General features: G+C 42.8%; 1 protein-coding gene across 2 annotated transcripts; it reads right to left on the reverse strand.

The window, feature by feature from the left end:
- Positions 1 to 198: 198 nt before the first annotated feature.
- LOC138957962 (L-threonine ammonia-lyase-like) lies at positions 199 to 16323 on the reverse strand. Of its 2 annotated transcripts, XM_070328986.1 has the most exons (6): positions 15510 to 16323; positions 12393 to 12741; positions 8901 to 9086; positions 8551 to 8576; positions 8190 to 8291; positions 199 to 2981 (listed from the first exon to the last, which is right to left on the reverse strand). In XM_070328986.1, the coding sequence occupies exons 1-6, from the start codon at positions 15657 to 15659 to the stop codon at positions 2781 to 2783; spliced, it is 1014 nt and encodes a 337-aa protein (XP_070185087.1). In that variant the 5' UTR covers positions 15660 to 16323; the 3' UTR covers positions 199 to 2780. The 2 variants fall into 2 exon arrangements, with proteins under 2 accessions (XP_070185087.1, XP_070185080.1); XM_070328979.1 differs by lacking the exon at positions 8551 to 8576 and having other exon boundaries at positions 8190 to 8317.
- Positions 16324 to 17220: the final 897 nt, after the last annotated feature.

The following is a 17220-nucleotide window of genomic DNA, read 5'->3' on the forward strand; positions in this document are numbered from 1 at the left end:
GCTTAAAAATTAAATAATGACTTTGGTCATTAAAAATCTGAAAATTGTAAATAAAATAATTGTTTTATAAAACGATATAAATTTACGTTCATCTTATTCTTCACCATTTTCTGATTCCAAAAACATATAAATATGTTATATTCGGATTAAAAACAAGGTCTGAAAATTAAAAATATAAAAATTATTATCAAAATCAAATTTCCGAAATTGATTTAAAAACAATTTCATCTTATTCCTTGTCGGTTCCTGATTCCAAAAACATATAGATATGATATGTTTGGATTAAAAACACGCTCAGAAAGTTAAAACGAAGAGAGGTACAGAAAAGCGTGCTATGCAGCACAGCGAAACCACTACCGCGCTGAACAGGCTCGTCAGTTTCACTCCGTTTTGCACAAGCGGCGGACTACGGTCATTGTGAAAAAATGCAGTGCGTTCAGTTTCATTCTGTGAGTTCCACAGCTTGACTAAATGTAGTTATTTCGCCTCACGCGACTTGTTGATCTTTTGTTAGTTCTTAATGCTTCGATGGCTGCTTTGGAGTCAGAGAAGATAGCTATCTTTTGAGGAGTGTTCTTGAGATTGAGATGAACAAGCGACATGCAGATGGCAAGGAGCTCAACTGAGAAGATCGAGTTTCTGTTGCACAGTTTAAATTTCCCAGTCAGCTGGGGATTACAAAAGCTGCGCCAGCCTTCTTGTCATCCAGAACTGACCCGTCTGTATAAACATGAACATGGCCTTTGTTCAATGTGCTCAAGTGCTTGTATCCTGAGTAATAACTGATCATCCTTTGTAGCTGTACAATATTCCGTGTCAAAATTCATTTCTTTCATTGTCCATGAGGGATCACGAGATATGGGGTTTTGGGCCACATCATTGGGGTCGACACTGATTTCGCTAAAGAGTGAAGCATTGAATTGAGCCAGTCACGAGGTGAAAGTAGTGCCAAAGTGGGCCTTTTTGTTTTGGACATGGTTGTAATGTGGTTGTAGCTCCTCTTTAGTTGAGTTTTGCACTGTGTTGGCTCGAACATTGTAATCCGCGCAACATTTACGTCGCCACATGTCAAGAGGGAGGAATCCTGCCTTGATGGTATCCAGATGGCCTGCTTTGAATGCCTTGGGTGTCCGAGGGCAAGCCGAAGGGCACGACATTCCGCTGACTGTAGCTTATCAAGCAATTTTCGAGCCGACGAGAAGTAGGCCTCCCGTTGATAGTCTTGATCTTATAAGAGCTCTGGTGATGTTTGTCAGAATAACTGGGCACTTTGCCCATGGTTGGGCAGCCAGTATTTTAAGAAGGTTGATGGTCTTATGCTTTGCTTAAAAGATACTTTAAATGAGCAGTCCATAGTCCATTTGAGGTGAAAAGTACGCCCAGATATTTCACCTGCTGACTGGGTGAGACAACAGATTTATCTAGTGAGATGATGATAAAATCGTTTATTTAACGTCACTCTGTAAAAACATTGGTGACATTTGTCTTAGATTAAAAACACACACAGGCGTGCACACAAACATTCCCTTTATGTACAGTGCGGTTAACCACCCTCCCACCCCCCGCACACTCTCGCTCATCTAATTAAAAATGGTAATAAGAGATACTTGGATATAAAATGGTATTCTTAAAGGTTCTGATAAAAATATAAAGTAGCAAAATGAGAAGCAATGGCGTCAGCCGCAGCAATGTCTCTTCATATCCAGGGACCAAGTGGGTGCGTGTGCACAAGTCCTGCGATAAGTTTGGAACCTTGCCACCCAAGGTCTTTATTAAAACTTAAAAGATAGCTTAATTTTTCATTTGGGGTATTTAAAGTCAAATGAGCAATGCTGAGGTCGGATTGACAGGTGCATCTAGTGAGACAAAAGCCGCCAGAGCCCATCACAAACAGAACTCTACAATCCACAGGTGTTGCCTTGCGAGCTATACATAGCTCGCAACTTCTAAGGCGAACAACTCTGCAGAGTCTGCTGTGAAGGGCGACGGTAGTCTCCCTGTCACACTGATGATCGACCTTAGCAGCGCTGAATGTCCACAAAATGGGGCACTCGCCTTTGGCTAGTACTTCTCATAATTTTACTTGCCAGAGAGCAAATTTTACTTGCCAAACCAACCATTTTTATTCAGTTTTTCAGCAACTTTACTCGCCTTTGGCGAGTTGATTAACAATTCTACTCACCATTTACAGATTTGTACTCACCATGGCGAGTAAAATACTCATCACTTTCAGGCCTGCTTAGGTAAGTTACATTCATGAGGTCAATTCTTTTTTAATTTAAACTTATAACTTGATATTGCTTCATCCTAAAATGCCTTCACTTCTCATTCAAGGGACGTAACCACTCGGAGCACGTTTTGAAGAAATCGAATTTTGGGGTGAAATCTATTGCATTTCACCACCAATTTCCTTCACTTGCAAGAAACTGACATGCTTTTCTTCCTTAAATAAGTGTACTTATTTAATTTGACCAAAAAACAACATCTCAGTCTCGAGTATATATCGAGTGAGTAAGCTGAATGCCGAGAGAAAGCTGAACGCGTCAGTTACACCGGAACTTCAACTGAGTTTACATGATGCCATTATTTGCATTGTGATGTCTTCCCGAAAACTGTTTCGCTTTTGACATTCCAAATTGTACTTGTAACTTGGCCCGAAGAATAGGTTAACTTAGTCGTTGTCGTATCACCCTGCACAGCAATGGTTGTGAGTCTCTCAGTCACGCGTTCTTGGGCCTGACCAGGCTGTGGTCAATCAACAGGTGTTCTTGTGGCCCAGGTCAGTGTGACCCAGATTCAGGGATGTCACCTTGTAACACCTGCACGAGTTTGTTGGTGTCGATGTTTCCTCCTGAAATGACACACACCACCTTCCCCCCTCCAGCCTCCCCCGTCATGGCTGCTGCCGCCAGTGCCGCGGCTCCTGCCCCCTCTGCCACCACATGGCTCCTCTCTACCATCAGTTTTAAGGCCTCCGCCACCTGGAATAGTAAGACATTTTGGTTTTTGGCTCACGTAAGTGTAGCCTATGCGATGCTAACTTTTGTCTGTCTGTGCGTGCGTGCGTGCGTGTGTGTGTGTGTGATACTAGAAACTTTAACATTTCCGAGTCTATGGATAAAGCTCGCATAAGAAGATTACGTCTCGGTCAAAAGTGTTTGACGTGTGTGACTAGAAACTTTAACATTTGAAGACGTCACATTATGACGTAAGAGGGTTAGACGTCACGCGAAAGAATTACTGAAAGTCTCGGTCATTGTTATTGTGAGCGGGCCGAGACTAGTTGGCAGATCTAGTGTCTCGCTTTCTTGCACAGTTTCACTTTCACCTATGCTTACTCTGTGTGTGTGTGTGTGTGTGTGTGTGTGTGTGTGTGTGTGTGTGTATGTGTGACGGAGTGATTGAGTTTGTGTTACTGTTTGTCGATTTCTTACGTGAGCCTTGAAGGCTTCGCCTCTTGTTGAGAGTGCTACTGTGTAACATATGACTCGCAGTCGTTTGTTGCATTTTACATTCAGAGGTACACGATAACGTGCTATTGCAGATACAGCGAGTCGCATTGAAATCACAAACTGACGACTAAATTGTGAAAAAAGGAAAGTGTATGTAAAAGCATATTATAACTTGTTTGTAAGTTATTTCCGTGCGTGTGTGTGTATTATTAGTTATCGTTAGATGTGGGTGTGATATCCACATTTATCAGTCACAATGTCGAGAAAGGAGGAATCATGATATTAGATCGAGGCGTCAAAGAGACACCACAGAAAAGTGACTGACATGCTCAATCCAACTGTGATGTCAAGCATAGGCCTATAACAAGTCACGTAAGGCGAAATTACAACATTTAGTCAATCTGTCGAACCCACAGAAAACAAGAGGCGAAGCCTTCAAGGCTCACGTAAGAAATCGACAAACAGTAACACAAACTCAATCACTCCGTCACACATACACACACACACACACACACACACACACACACACACACACACACACACACACACACAGAGTAAGCATAGGTGAAACTGTGCAAGAAAGCGAGACACTAGATCTGCCAACTAGTCTCGGCCCGCTCACAATAACAATGACCGAGACTTTCAGTAATTCCTTCGCGTGACGTCTAACACTCTTACGTCATAATGTGAGGTCTTCAAATGTTAAAGTTTCTATCACACACGTCAAACACTTTTGACCGAGACGTAATCTTCTTATGCGAGCTTTATCCATAGACTCGGAAATGTTAAAGTTTCTATCACACACACACACACGCACGCACGCACGCACAGACAGACAAAAGTTAGCATCGCATAGGCTACACTTACGTGAGCCAAAAACTGAACGCACTGCATTTTTTTCACCAAGACAAAACAGCTTCGTCAATCCACGCGGCAAGGAAGTCGCTCAATTTCCCCGTGCAACACGAAGTAAAACTGACATGCAAGAATAGCGTACTACGGTAAGCAGGGAAGCGCGCTTTTCTGTATTCTTTTTAACTTTCTGAGCTTGTTTGGAATACAACATATTATATTTATATGTTTTTGGAATCAGAAAATGATAAGGAATAAGATGAAATCATTTTTGGATCGATTTCTTAGATAATAATCGAAGTACTAATTAACCTATTTTCGTTAATTGTGATCACATTTTAAGAGTAAACATGACATATGTATATATTTTTAGATTCAAAATTTGATGAAGAATACGATGCAATCAATTTTAAATCTGTTTGCGAAAAATCCATTTTAATGACAACTTTAATGAGCAAACATTTTTACAATTTACCCCATAAAACCTCGTTGACATTGAGTTTCATAATGTGCTTTAACTCAGCAGTAAAAACAATGTCAGTGAATTAACTTTGGCAGTGAGCGCGTGCGAAGCCAGTTTGAGGTGTACACAAGAAAATTGGTTGATTAAAATCAACATGGCCGAAGCAATGTTTTCAAAAAAAGAAGCGGTATTGTACGGGCACATGTTGAATTTGGGTTACATGTGTTGCAGAGTATTTGAAAATCCGCAGGCATAAAAACATGCAAAGAAGAGTGATAGGTCCCTGTTGTGAATATAGTCAAGTGCATAAATTGATTACTTATCATCAGTTATGTTTCACACTAGTTTTGCTGTTACAGCAGTCCCTGTCATGAACGGACACCCTGGGGCCAGTGCAAACCTGTCCGTACATTGCACGGGTGGCCGGTCACGGGAGAGCCCCCCCCCCCCCCCCCATCACACACACACTCAGGCACACTGACGGACTGAGTGAGTCTTTGCTACTGGTGAACGAGCTCTACTTGTCCTAAAACAATAAGGTCAAACTACTACAACTTATAACTGAAACTGAAGGAAAAAAACTGTCCTGTAAAACGGACGTTAAATCAACGGTGTCAGAAAAAGAGAGATAAAAAAATCCTCAAATTCCTGAGGATACAGGCACCTCATGAAAGCAGCCACGAACATACTCACAGAGGCACACATGCTTGTGCAGATACTTTGCAAAAATATGAATTGAAAACCTGCATATGTGGTAATTTTGTGTGTGTGTGTGTGGCTTTATTGAATACTTCAGGCAGTGACTTTTCCCTGTCCAGTTTTCTCTTTCGTCTCTCTTACCCCTCGCTTACCCAACCCCCAACCCCTTACCCACCACTCCCTTTACCCAGCCCCCACAGCACAAATTTGTAATCTGCAAGGCAGAGTACACATTTTCTAAAAGGAAGACTACTCCTCTTCAATTATATCCAGAGATCTTCCAGCTGTCTTCACCATAAGCCAAGTGGTCGAGTCTTATACCCCCTTTCCACACAACCGTTTTATGAACCGACCAAGGAACGGTGCCCGGGTGCGGGCACGGGAGGGATCGGGACAGAACCGCAATGAACGTAACTGATCGTTAAACGGAACTGCTTTGAACGGTAGGGTCGGTAGGGACGGCTGAGTTTGGCCTGCATGTTCAAATTTTTAGCCGTTCCCCTCCCGATCAGAATGAACGGTAATGGAACCTCAACCCATCGGTAACGGAACGCTTGGATCGTTAAAGGAACTTAAAACAACGGTAACGCAACGGTAGCGCTCACACACTGAGTTGTCATACCCGCATTCCACACATCCGTTCTAGGTCCCGTTCCCTTACCGACCAAGGACGGCTGCCACTATAGTCAGACGCTGCTGAAAGATGCCAAAAAACGGCCGTTTGCGCAGCGTTCCATTGTTGTGGCAGCATTCCTTGATTGGTACGGGAACGGGACAAAGAACGATTGTGTGGAATGGGGGTATAACTTTTGACACCGACAAACTGAAGAATGAACAGATCTATGAGGTAACCGTCTCAATGGTCCAGGCTCAGGAAACAAAGAGTATAATTATATGGCCTGGGGCGATTGTAGCTTCCCTTCTTCGTGTCCGATACTGAGACAAGGACAATAAATAGTAGAGCATAGTGCAATTTCATGTTGGCATCTTCTCCAACGAAAGCTATAACCCAAAGACTGAAGACGTGGCAAAGTGCTTTACCCCACTTCTGACCCGAATCACCCCCCTCCTGCTAGGTACACGTGCACTCAAGTTAACCTCTGCTTTGACCTGTGTGCCAGGAGTCGGATGAGAGAGAGAGAGAGAGAGAGAGAGAGAGAGAGAGAGAGAGAGAGAGAGAGAGAAAGAGAGAGAGAGAGAGACACACACACACACACACACACACACATAGACAGAGACAGACACATAGAAAGACAAGCGGAGAGACTCAGAGGGAGACACAGACAAAGACATACATACTGAGAGATCAAATCAAATCAAATCAAATCAAATTTTATTTTTCGAGGGTTGTGGCATAAGCAATACAACGAGCTTTTTTTCAACCAGCCCTCGCCCAGAGAGGGGAATAATCTAATCACATATTAATTTTACACGGATATTAACGTAGAAAAAAAATAGAAAAAACAACAACATATGAATATTTACACATTACATATTATACACAAATATAAAGCGTCGTATATGTAACGTAGTGAAAACAATGCTAAATACACATGCATGAGTAAATGTGTTATAAAAGCTTTGAGTGTTTTTGTGTGGATATAATGAACACTGATGCTTTGGACAAATGAAAATATAACTAAACGAAGTCTTCCATCACTGTGATTTTTCGTAATTTAACATTAAATACAATGAAAGGTGTTTTTTGAAAGTATTGAGACTCATTGGGACTCTCACAAATTCCGGGAGAGAATTCCACAGGACGCTACCAGAATAGGCTAAGCTTGATTTGAAGAGATCTATCCTTGGAATTGGGACGTTAAACTTTCGGTTTGGTTTGACTTTAAAGTTTGCGACGAAAGTTCGTGGTGCACGGCCGGAAAGTATTTTGTGAAGGAGCACGCCTTCATTTAATTTAAATCTTTCTTTTAATGGGAGAATCTTAAGTTTCTTATAATAATCAAATACAAGACTGGATTGTTTCAGAAAAAAGAGAGAGAGAGAGAGAGAGAGAGAGAGAGAGAGAGAGAGAGAGAGAGAGAGAGAGAGAGAGAGAGAGAGAGAGAGAGAGAGAGAGAGAGAGAACCTGTTACTGATCTCGTGAGAACGGTAACAAAACGAGACATGTCACCTCTCCGAATGCATTCGGCCAATACTAATGACCGCTCCTGCGGCCATCAACAACTTTGCCACCAGAAAGAGCCTGTGCTGTGGTCTTTACCCCTCCAGTGAACTACGGTCAGGTCAATCTGACCGTCGTGTTGCACGAGATATTGAATAATACTAAAGCAAGCACTAAAGCCATCTCTAGTTATACGGTATTGCGCAGAACTTGACGAGTTCATATGGGTGGACAAGGACACACACACACACTGGGTGGATTCCGGAAGGCCCCTCTCCCACGCACATACACACACACATTCACAATCTTTCAAACCCATACTTGAAACCCGACAGAGCTATTTCCAAAAATCGCCTATTAAGTGGCAACAACTTCCTCGACGGAGCTCAGGGCTTGGGTGCACGAAACGAAACTTGGTGCCACCCAACTGGTTGGGAACAAGCCGCGGGGTCTGATTGGTTGAAATCACAACAAATCTCGATATCCATCAATCCGACCCCGCGGCTGCGTAACACCCTACTGGGTGACACCCACTTTCGCTTCGTTCACCTCAGCTCTGATATCAGAACGAACCGTTTACCCCTTCAATCAGAAGTCCTACCTGTTTTAGCGTTACGACAATGGAACCATCCAGCATTGTGTGAACCAAGGGCCACATCTCGTCCAGCACACTCTTCCCCCCGATACCGTCCACAAAGCTCGCCTTGTAGTCAAACTCCACTGGTTTCCCTGCACAGAGAAATAGTTAACAACAGCTCACTCTTACCCTCGATACCGTCAAAAGCTCGCCTTGAAGTCAAACTTCACTGGCTTATCTGCACAGAAAAAAAAGTTAACAACAGCTCACTCTTATCCTCGATATCGTCAAAAGCTCGCCTTGTAGTCAAACTTCACTGGCTTACCTGCACAGAGAAATAGTTAACAACAGCTCACTCTTCCTCCCGATACCGTCAAAAGCTCGCCTTGTAGTCAAACTTTACTGGTTTCCCTGCACAGAGAAATAGTTAACAACAGCTCACTCTTCCCCCCGATACCGTCCACAAAGCTCGCCTTGAAGTCAAACTTCACTGGCTTACCTGCACAGAAAAAAAGTTAACAACAGCACACCCCCCCCCCCCCCCCCCCCCTCCCCCACGGGGGTTCCACTGTAGTTGGAAACAATATGTCAATTGAACCACTTCTATGATGTTGGTCAGTAGGTCACATAACATTCTACGATATAATTACATTTACCGTAATTATCGGCAAATATTCTATTAACAACAACAAAAAGCGATTAAGTCTTAGTACGCATTTGTGTCACCCATTTTACCGGCATCAAAGGAAGCCTTGACAGGAGCGGCCGTTTCCACCTCACAGGCAAAGACCTTGACCTTGGGTTTCTGTAGCTTGATGGCTAGTGCTATGCCGCAGGAGAGGCCCCCACCTCCATATGGAACGATCACCGTGTCCACGTCAGGTAGGTCGTCCAGTATCTCAAGGCCTGCCGTTCCGTTCCCTGGGTGAACAGTTCAACAGACGTCAAAGAGACACCACATATGTTATTTTGCTAGAATTTTGTAAATTGCATTAATTTCTTTCAATGTTAATTATTATTTGATTTTGAATTGTGTACAGATTATGTATTTATGTATGTTTTTGTGAGGCGTTTAGATCTGTATCAGGATTTGCGCCATATAAATATCCGCATTATTATATTATTTTAGAATGCATTTGATGTAAATGTTAAATAGTATGTTCTTATTCATAGTTTAATTATTCATCTGCTTTAACTTCTTTTCTGGCTCGTCTCCTGCTTACTTCTCTGAACTCCTCACCGTCTATTCTCCAGCAAGACAACTCCGTGCCTCTTCTGACTGTCGCATCCTTACCATTCCACACACCAAAACCAAAACATACGGACAACGCACTTTTACTTTCTGCGCACCCACAAAATGGAATTCTCTCCCCTTTCAAATCCGCCCCTCTCAGTCTTTCTTTCTTTCTTTCTTTATTTGGTGTTTAACGTCGTTTTCAACCGTTCAAGGTTATATCGCGACGGGGAAAGGGGGGGTGATGGGATAGAGCCACTTGTTAATTGCTTCTTGTTCACAAAAGCACTAATCAAAAAATTGCTCCAGGGGCTTGCAACGTAGTACAATATATTACCTTACTGGGAGAATGCAAGTTTCCAGTACAAAGGACTTAACATTTCTTACATACTGCTTGACTAAAATCTTTACAAACATTGACTATATTCTGTACAAGAAACACTTAACAAGGGTAAAAGGAGAAACAGAATCCGTTAGTCGCCTCTTACGACATGCTGGGGAGCATCGGGTAAATTCTTCCCCCTAACCCGCGGGGGGAGCCACTCTCAGTCACCCCAAGCATTCAAACGAGCACTTAAAACACACCTCTTCAAGAAATACAACCCCTGATTTTGTTTTTCTCAGTCCATCAGTAGGCTACATGTAGTGTATTTGTTGTTTTAGTGATAATGTGATAATGTATATAAACATCAAGGGCTGTTTTCAGAATTGTTGATAACATGTTCTGTTTGATTAAGGGTATTCAGCTGGTATTTCCTTGTTTTCACTACCTGTTTTATTCATGTTTTTATTACTTAGTTAGTGGAAGAATTTTTTGTAATGTATGTTTGATGGTGTATGCTTTTAATTAAGCGTTGTTGACAATGAATGTAGATGTAAATGCTTGTAGAACTGTGCTTTAATTTTAAATGTGTCAAGCGCAAAGCGGAGCATAATTGTAAATTTATGATGTTGCGCTATATAAATGCTCTTTTATTATTATTATTATTATTATTATTATAATTAAAATGTACCAAACGCGGCGAGCACAGATTACTGTAGTTCGCGCTATATAAGCTGTCATTATCATTATATCATTATTATAAAAGTGACTGCCTGACAAGTTAAATCAAACCGTGATGGCAGGGCTAGGTTCTGGGTTCTAGGTCCCCCCCGCACACACACCCGTCCTTCTTACCGGGGCAAATGTACATTTGTCCTCAAAGACACCCACAATACCCAGTTCAAACGCTAAATGTGAACCTCCTGCCTGGCTAGCTTGAATTGGTCATAGACCATTATCCTGGACCGCCAACTAGCTCTCTCTCCGCTCTTTCTCTCTATTACGAGGTATGTAGCGCCTCTTGCATTTAGGAACCTACGCTTACATGGCCTTTCAGAAATCAGGGGGATGTCATATCCGGTGTCGATTGTAAACATGGACGAAGTTGCCGAGGTAAGTTCTGAAAATGCTAAAATAAACTCAGCAAAAGTGCATATGGAACATGTTTTTCGATGAGTTTTGTTAAGTTTAGTTTGGAGTTTTGGAAAATCCAGTTCATTGTCACCTCCTATTGTCACAAATACGTGGAGCGTGCTTTCTTTTCACTGTGTTCGAATCGCTGGCCTTTCAAACCGGACGTCACGCGCCCCTGAAAGTCGAGAGTCGTAACCTCGAAGGGTCACGTGAAGAGTTGGCGGTCCAGGCTATTTGGTCTATGAATTGGTACACTAGTCGTGTTTTTGCACGGGTGTTTAAAAAACGAAATGGATTCACAGCGCGCGGCGCGTTGTGTAGCGTTGCGATTTACAACGCGCGGCGCTACGAGGAGCGCTGCGATTCACGACGCGCGATGTATTCTGCTGTTACATTTTCTTCACAATCGCAAAGTTTACAACAGCTACATCTATCTGATCTATTTGAGAAATAAAACTCAATAAAACGAAAAACAGAGCTCCGTTATCTCTCTCTCACTCTCACTCTTTCAACTGAGTTCACCATATATCGCCGCGCTGATGTAAAACGTGCCTAAGTTCCGGCCTTGAATACTTGGCATCCCCCCGCGGGTTAGAGGGAAGAATTTACCCGATGCTCCCCAGCATATCGTAAGAGGCGACTAACGGTTCTGTTTCTCCTTTTACCCTTGTTAAGTGTTTCTTGTATAGAATATAGTCAATGTTTGTAAAGATTTTAGTCAAGCAGTATGTAAGAAATGTTTAGTCCTTTGTACTGGAAACTTGCATTCTGCCAGTAAGGTCATATATTGTACTACGTTGCAAGCCCATGGAGCAATTTTTTGATTAGTGCTTTTGTGAACAAGAAACAATTAACAAGTGGCTCTATCCCATCCCCCCCGTTTCCCCGTCGCGATATAACCTTGAACGGTTGAAAACGACGTTAAACACCAAATAAAGAAAGAAAGAAAGAATACTTGGCAGTCATATCACTACATGTCATTGCAATGGCTTCTGAAAGCAGCTGAGTTTTTAAACTGGGATGACTTTTTTAAACAAATATCCGAGTAGCCTACAGTGCCGCCGGCAGAACCGTGACCGCTGTTAATCGGTGTAACACCAGTTATCACTTCAGCAGCCAGTTTGGAATTCGCGCATGCGCAGGCAGATCGTTTTTTTCGTGTTTTTTAGAACGGTTGATTAGAACGCGTATATTCAGTCTTCAGAAAGTGCAATTTTGTAGTCTTGCAGCCCTGAAGTTGCTTTTGAGTGTCCAAAGAAAGAATGTAAAGGTTCGAAGGATTACATCGGGCACACAAATACGCGATTTTTCTTGTTTTTCTGGTTGATTTGAACGCATGCGCGCTCTCAGTGTGAATCGCCGCGCTGCACAGCGCGCCGCGCTCTGTGAATCGCTTGTCAAAAACGAAGAAAAAAAAAGTGTTGAGTGAATAAGACCTTTTATTGATCTTATTTTTTTTAAGAGGTTTTTCTTTTAAATGGTTAATCAATTCACATCAATATTCGACGCAGTTACCAAAGAACGAACGTAACGTAACCTGCAATAACGGCTGGGTCTGACACGGGGTGGATGAAAGTTCCCGCCATGCCCTCATACTTGTGCTCCGTGATGACGCGCCACCACGTGTCGAACGGGACCTTGGTCACGTGACCTCCCAGCTCCAATGTGGGCCTGAGCTTTGCTTGAGGGGCGTGATCGGGAACGATGACGTCACAGCGTACATCATACATGCGAGCGCTCCAAGAGAGGGCTTGGGCGAAGTTCCCTGCGCTTGCTGTGTAGATTCCCTTGTGGAGTTGTTCGGGGGATAAAAGGCGGATGGCGTTGCAAGCGCCTCGGAGTTTGAAGCAACCGATAGGATGCAGGTTTTCCAGTTTTAGAAAGATCTGCAGAGAAGAAACCAGAGGTTGCTGACATGATAATACAAGTTTCACATATTATCACACAAACTGACCATGTCATTTGACATTTGCTACGGAATCCACACGAAAACTGAAACTTGAATATTACGTTCGGCCAAGTGCTTTGAATGTGTGTCAGTCTTTATGAACCAAGTTATTTTTGATGACAAGTTGATAACAACCTTTAGTGACAAAAGACTAACTGAGGAGCAAGCATGAAACCCAACTCTCGATCACTGACATTGATTCAATCTGACTTGCCTGGCGCAAGATTTGAGACTAATCTTCTTTTATAAAAAGAAAGATAAAAAAACACTCGGAAAAACAAATCCCAGCAATCCACTTGCATCCACAGATGCTTGGTTAGAACCACAGGGACTAGACGATGTGTAGATTTTCAGGAAGATTTAAAATACGACAAATATACACTGTTGTGTATGTTCAGTACCTGTGTCAACTCGGAATTACCCTTCCCAGTTGAATATCTATGTTCTGCGCGAAGTTAGAATCCAGTTCCATTCTAGAATGGACCGGGTCCAAGTTGGAATTCTAACCCTGCGCAAGTACAGGGGTGCCATTCTAGAATGGTACCCTTGTTGCTGGTCCATTCTAGAATCGGCCGTGCGCAAGGTTGGAATTTGGGTCCAAGTTGGAATAGTCATTTCAGTTAGACTATCACACAGCCAAAGCCACAAATGTGGATTTTCTGTTTGTTTTTGTTTTTTGTGTGTTTGGTTGGGTTTTTTTTTCGGGTTTTTTACACTTTACTCAAAGACATCGTGAATTGGGATTGTGATGTTCTGAAAGTGATTACGATTTTGAGAGACACTCAGCACTGATCGCTACGAACGGAAATTTCCGGACTGACAGTGTTTTGCCGATCTCGCTTGTAACTTTTAATCTTATTCATATACATGAAGTTGGTCTTCTGAATTGTGAAGATAAAGTCTTTAGCTTTGTATCGATATATAATATGACTATATAGTTTGAGCGAGGGAAAGGATTTTTTTATTTTTTTATTTTTTATTTTTTTTTAACTAGCTTTAACGTTCTATCAGGCATGCGCCTCTTAAGAACGGTGCTGCTTTGACCACAAGACTCGCAGCCATAGCAAACCCCTCGTTATGAGCGCCGACCACAACGAAAGCAATTGGCTGCGGTGGGCCCCACGAAAATCGGCAAATGCGAGGCTAGTTTCTGTAGAAAATCGTCTCTGTTTTCTCCAAAATGACATATCATCCCATAACTGGCGTTTGTATTTCGACATAAGGTCTTGTGGCATCTAATCATCGATTTCATTCTTTCATTTGATTCATTTGTGAACGCTGAGCTTCGAGTATTTATGCTTTTCAGGGAAAATTTTTGAAAATTCTGACTTTCCACAGTTATTACGGAAAATCAAGCTTGTCAATCAAGATGCTGTGAATTGGAATGTCATTACTAATCATTAGTTGACCTCTGGCTCAAGTGGTGTCATCTTGCTACACGGTTGAATTGCAATTCGTCAATCTCTGCCATCACTGGGCACTGAGAACGTCAGGAGCCTGTATTTTTTTCAAGGGCAATTAGAGGTTATTTGAAAGTATGACATGGTATAATGTTGTGATTTTGGAGAGAAAAATTAATTGACTGTCATTGCAATGATGCTTGGTCAGAAATAAAGGGTATTCACTGATTTTAAGCTACAATTCAGTTGCTTGGAAATGACAGACCTCCAATCCATTTGTAAATCAAGTGAACTCTCTTGAATGATTGGTACTTCCTCTACAAATAAATGTGCACCAGGATATAATTCTTGGAACTTTGTTCTTTTGTGTAGTAGTAATGCAGGGTTGTAGGAGTTTGAAACGTGGGCATATCACAGTTTGGAAGGTAGGGATTCTGATAGATTAAATAAAAACTGTCAAACTTTTAGGCATGGAATTCCCCTTTGAGAGTATTTGTTGTGGTAGTACTACTACTATGAATTGCTTTCAATGTTTTCCCATAATATTATAAAACCAGACAAAAGTTGTTGTTGATTTCTGTTTTTGTTAATGTCAACTTTTTTTTAAACCTGTGACAACAGCTCTATAACTCACTCTGTCCTTCTGTTGGTCTGTCTGTCGGTTAGTCGGTCTGACCGTCTGTCTGTCTGTCTGTCAAAAAACCGGACATTTCCGAGAGGGAGACAGCGCTGACATTGCAAGCGGCCGCAACCGGCTCTCATCACAAAAACAACTGCCCTGCAAACATTACCGCCCTGGTAGTCCCCCTTGCTATGGTCTGCCTTTGTTTATTGCGTACTCAGGAGTGTCAACTTTCTTGACATGACATGACATCGCAAGATCGCCAAAGGATTTTTTTCAGGGGTAGACAAATCAGCCCCATTTTATCAAAGGGAAGGTGCAGGTGGAGATAATTCAAGGGAAGACAACTCTGTCTTACATACAAACATTACGGCCCCGTACCATTCTAGGATGGCACCTCTGTACTTGCGCAGGGTTGGAATTCCAACCTGGACCCGGTCCATTCTAGAATGGTACCGGATTCTAACCTCGCGCAGAACATCCACACTGAAACGGTTCCAGTACTCAAAAATCGGATAGGCTATATATGTGCCACTTGGGGGTATTCCTCGTGTTACAGTAGAGATTATTCGGGATATTGCCCTTCCATTACAGAGAAAGCATGAGTACGCATATTGTATTGCATTAGTTTGCAAAAAGAAGTCAGTTGTTTGTCAGTTCATGCGTACTCAGTCACGGTCCTACCTCTTTCGTTTCTGTCGCGTCCCCGTCCCAGCTGGCGTGGAAAGGTAGAAGTGGCGTTTTGCGTACATAAGGGGCGATCCTTTTCTTGGCGTCTAAAATATCCTGTAGAGTTATTGTGTCCGCTAGAGACCCTTTACACTGAGCCTCCATTGTTAAGTGTTACACGGTTCATTCAGCTGTTTGCTCCATTGTTTTGTGTGCGTGTTACACGGTTCTTTAGCAGTGTGTACACTGAGAAAAGTGAGCTGTTGACGAAGCCACGGCGTCCGAACGTGACTGACTTTTAAATAGCAGAGATGGAAGAGTGGAGACCGAACACACAGTTCTCTACACAGTGCGAATCGAGTCAGTTAAAACACTGATGTTGTTTGAAGGCAATAAGATACAGCCTCTGTGTTGCAAGTGCCCTGGTCACGGCACACTGCTGTCACGCTCAAACTGAGTCGTACCAACCACAGGCATATGGCATTTGTTAAATTATTAATAGTGTTGCGCAGGCATGTCACACTCGCCAAGCCTGACAAACAGCTTGTCTACATAGTCTTGAGTCGAGCGTTTGAAAATGCCTGAGCCTGAAGGCGGGCGTAACTTACACCTCTTGGTATCAGTCTGCCTTAGAGATGCATGAACAGTTGACCAGATAAATAGCGCGCTGCATTTTCCTGCATTGAACTAAGGCGCGTTTGCCGCGACGGTGCCTGAGCTAAACACTGGCGGGCACTGCTCACAGCCCGGCACACGGCACTGTAAACATTCCCTATCCCTTCAGCTCTCTCGCCTCCATCCGCTCTACCCTTGGTCTCATGCTTGTATATAGAAAGGCTACGAAACTCGTCCTCCCCGACTCCCCCCCGGCCACACCCCTACGTACACCTAAACCAGTGGCATGTGCCTGTGGTCTCGATATAGAGTCTCTGTCTGTATCTCTGTGGGTGTTGCTTATTCTATTCTCCTTACAGACCGTGAAAACGGTTCGGCTCACAGAATCACACCCCTACGTACACCTAAACCAGTGGCATGTGCCTGTGGTCTTGATATAGAGTCTATATCTCTGTGGGTGTTGCTTATCCTATTCTCCTTTACAGACCATGAAAACGGTTCGGCTCACTGAATCACACCCCGCAGGCATTTACATAGGATAAGACAACCCCCCACATGTACACTTACAAAAATTAAAATAGTCCTGATTGTTTCCTGTGCGGACAGAATTTTTTTTATTGACTTGAAATAATTTTGCAGATTGGTCTTAGTGTCAATTAAAAAATAACAGAATCAAAAAACAAGAAAGGTAGGTTGTTGGATTTAAAAAACAAACATTCATCAAAACATTGTTACTCCGACAAGACGGACAGCACCCAGGTTGTTGAATCTTATCCCGTGTCCAAGTGGAGGGATGGTCCGATCCCAAGCCTGGCCAAATCTGAGATGGTCAGCTGGAATCTGTGTTTAAACGAGATTCTGGACAGCCTTAACAACCGTGCAGCGCGGCCTTACCAGCCGCCCCTAACACACACACACGATCTTTTGACTCTCTCTCTCTCTCTCTCACACACACACACACACACAGATAGCTTCTTTTTGAGCAGTATTTTTGTTTAATGATACTGATGAACATGCACAAATACAACACACATCTCTCTCCTGATTTCATTTTTCTGACATGAATTGCATCTGGGGAACACACACACACACACACACTCACGCACATACA

This window comes from Littorina saxatilis, linkage group LG2 (genome assembly GCF_037325665.1).
Source record: "Littorina saxatilis isolate snail1 linkage group LG2, US_GU_Lsax_2.0, whole genome shotgun sequence".
In the NCBI taxonomy this organism is placed as follows: Eukaryota; Metazoa; Mollusca; class Gastropoda; order Littorinimorpha; family Littorinidae; genus Littorina; species Littorina saxatilis.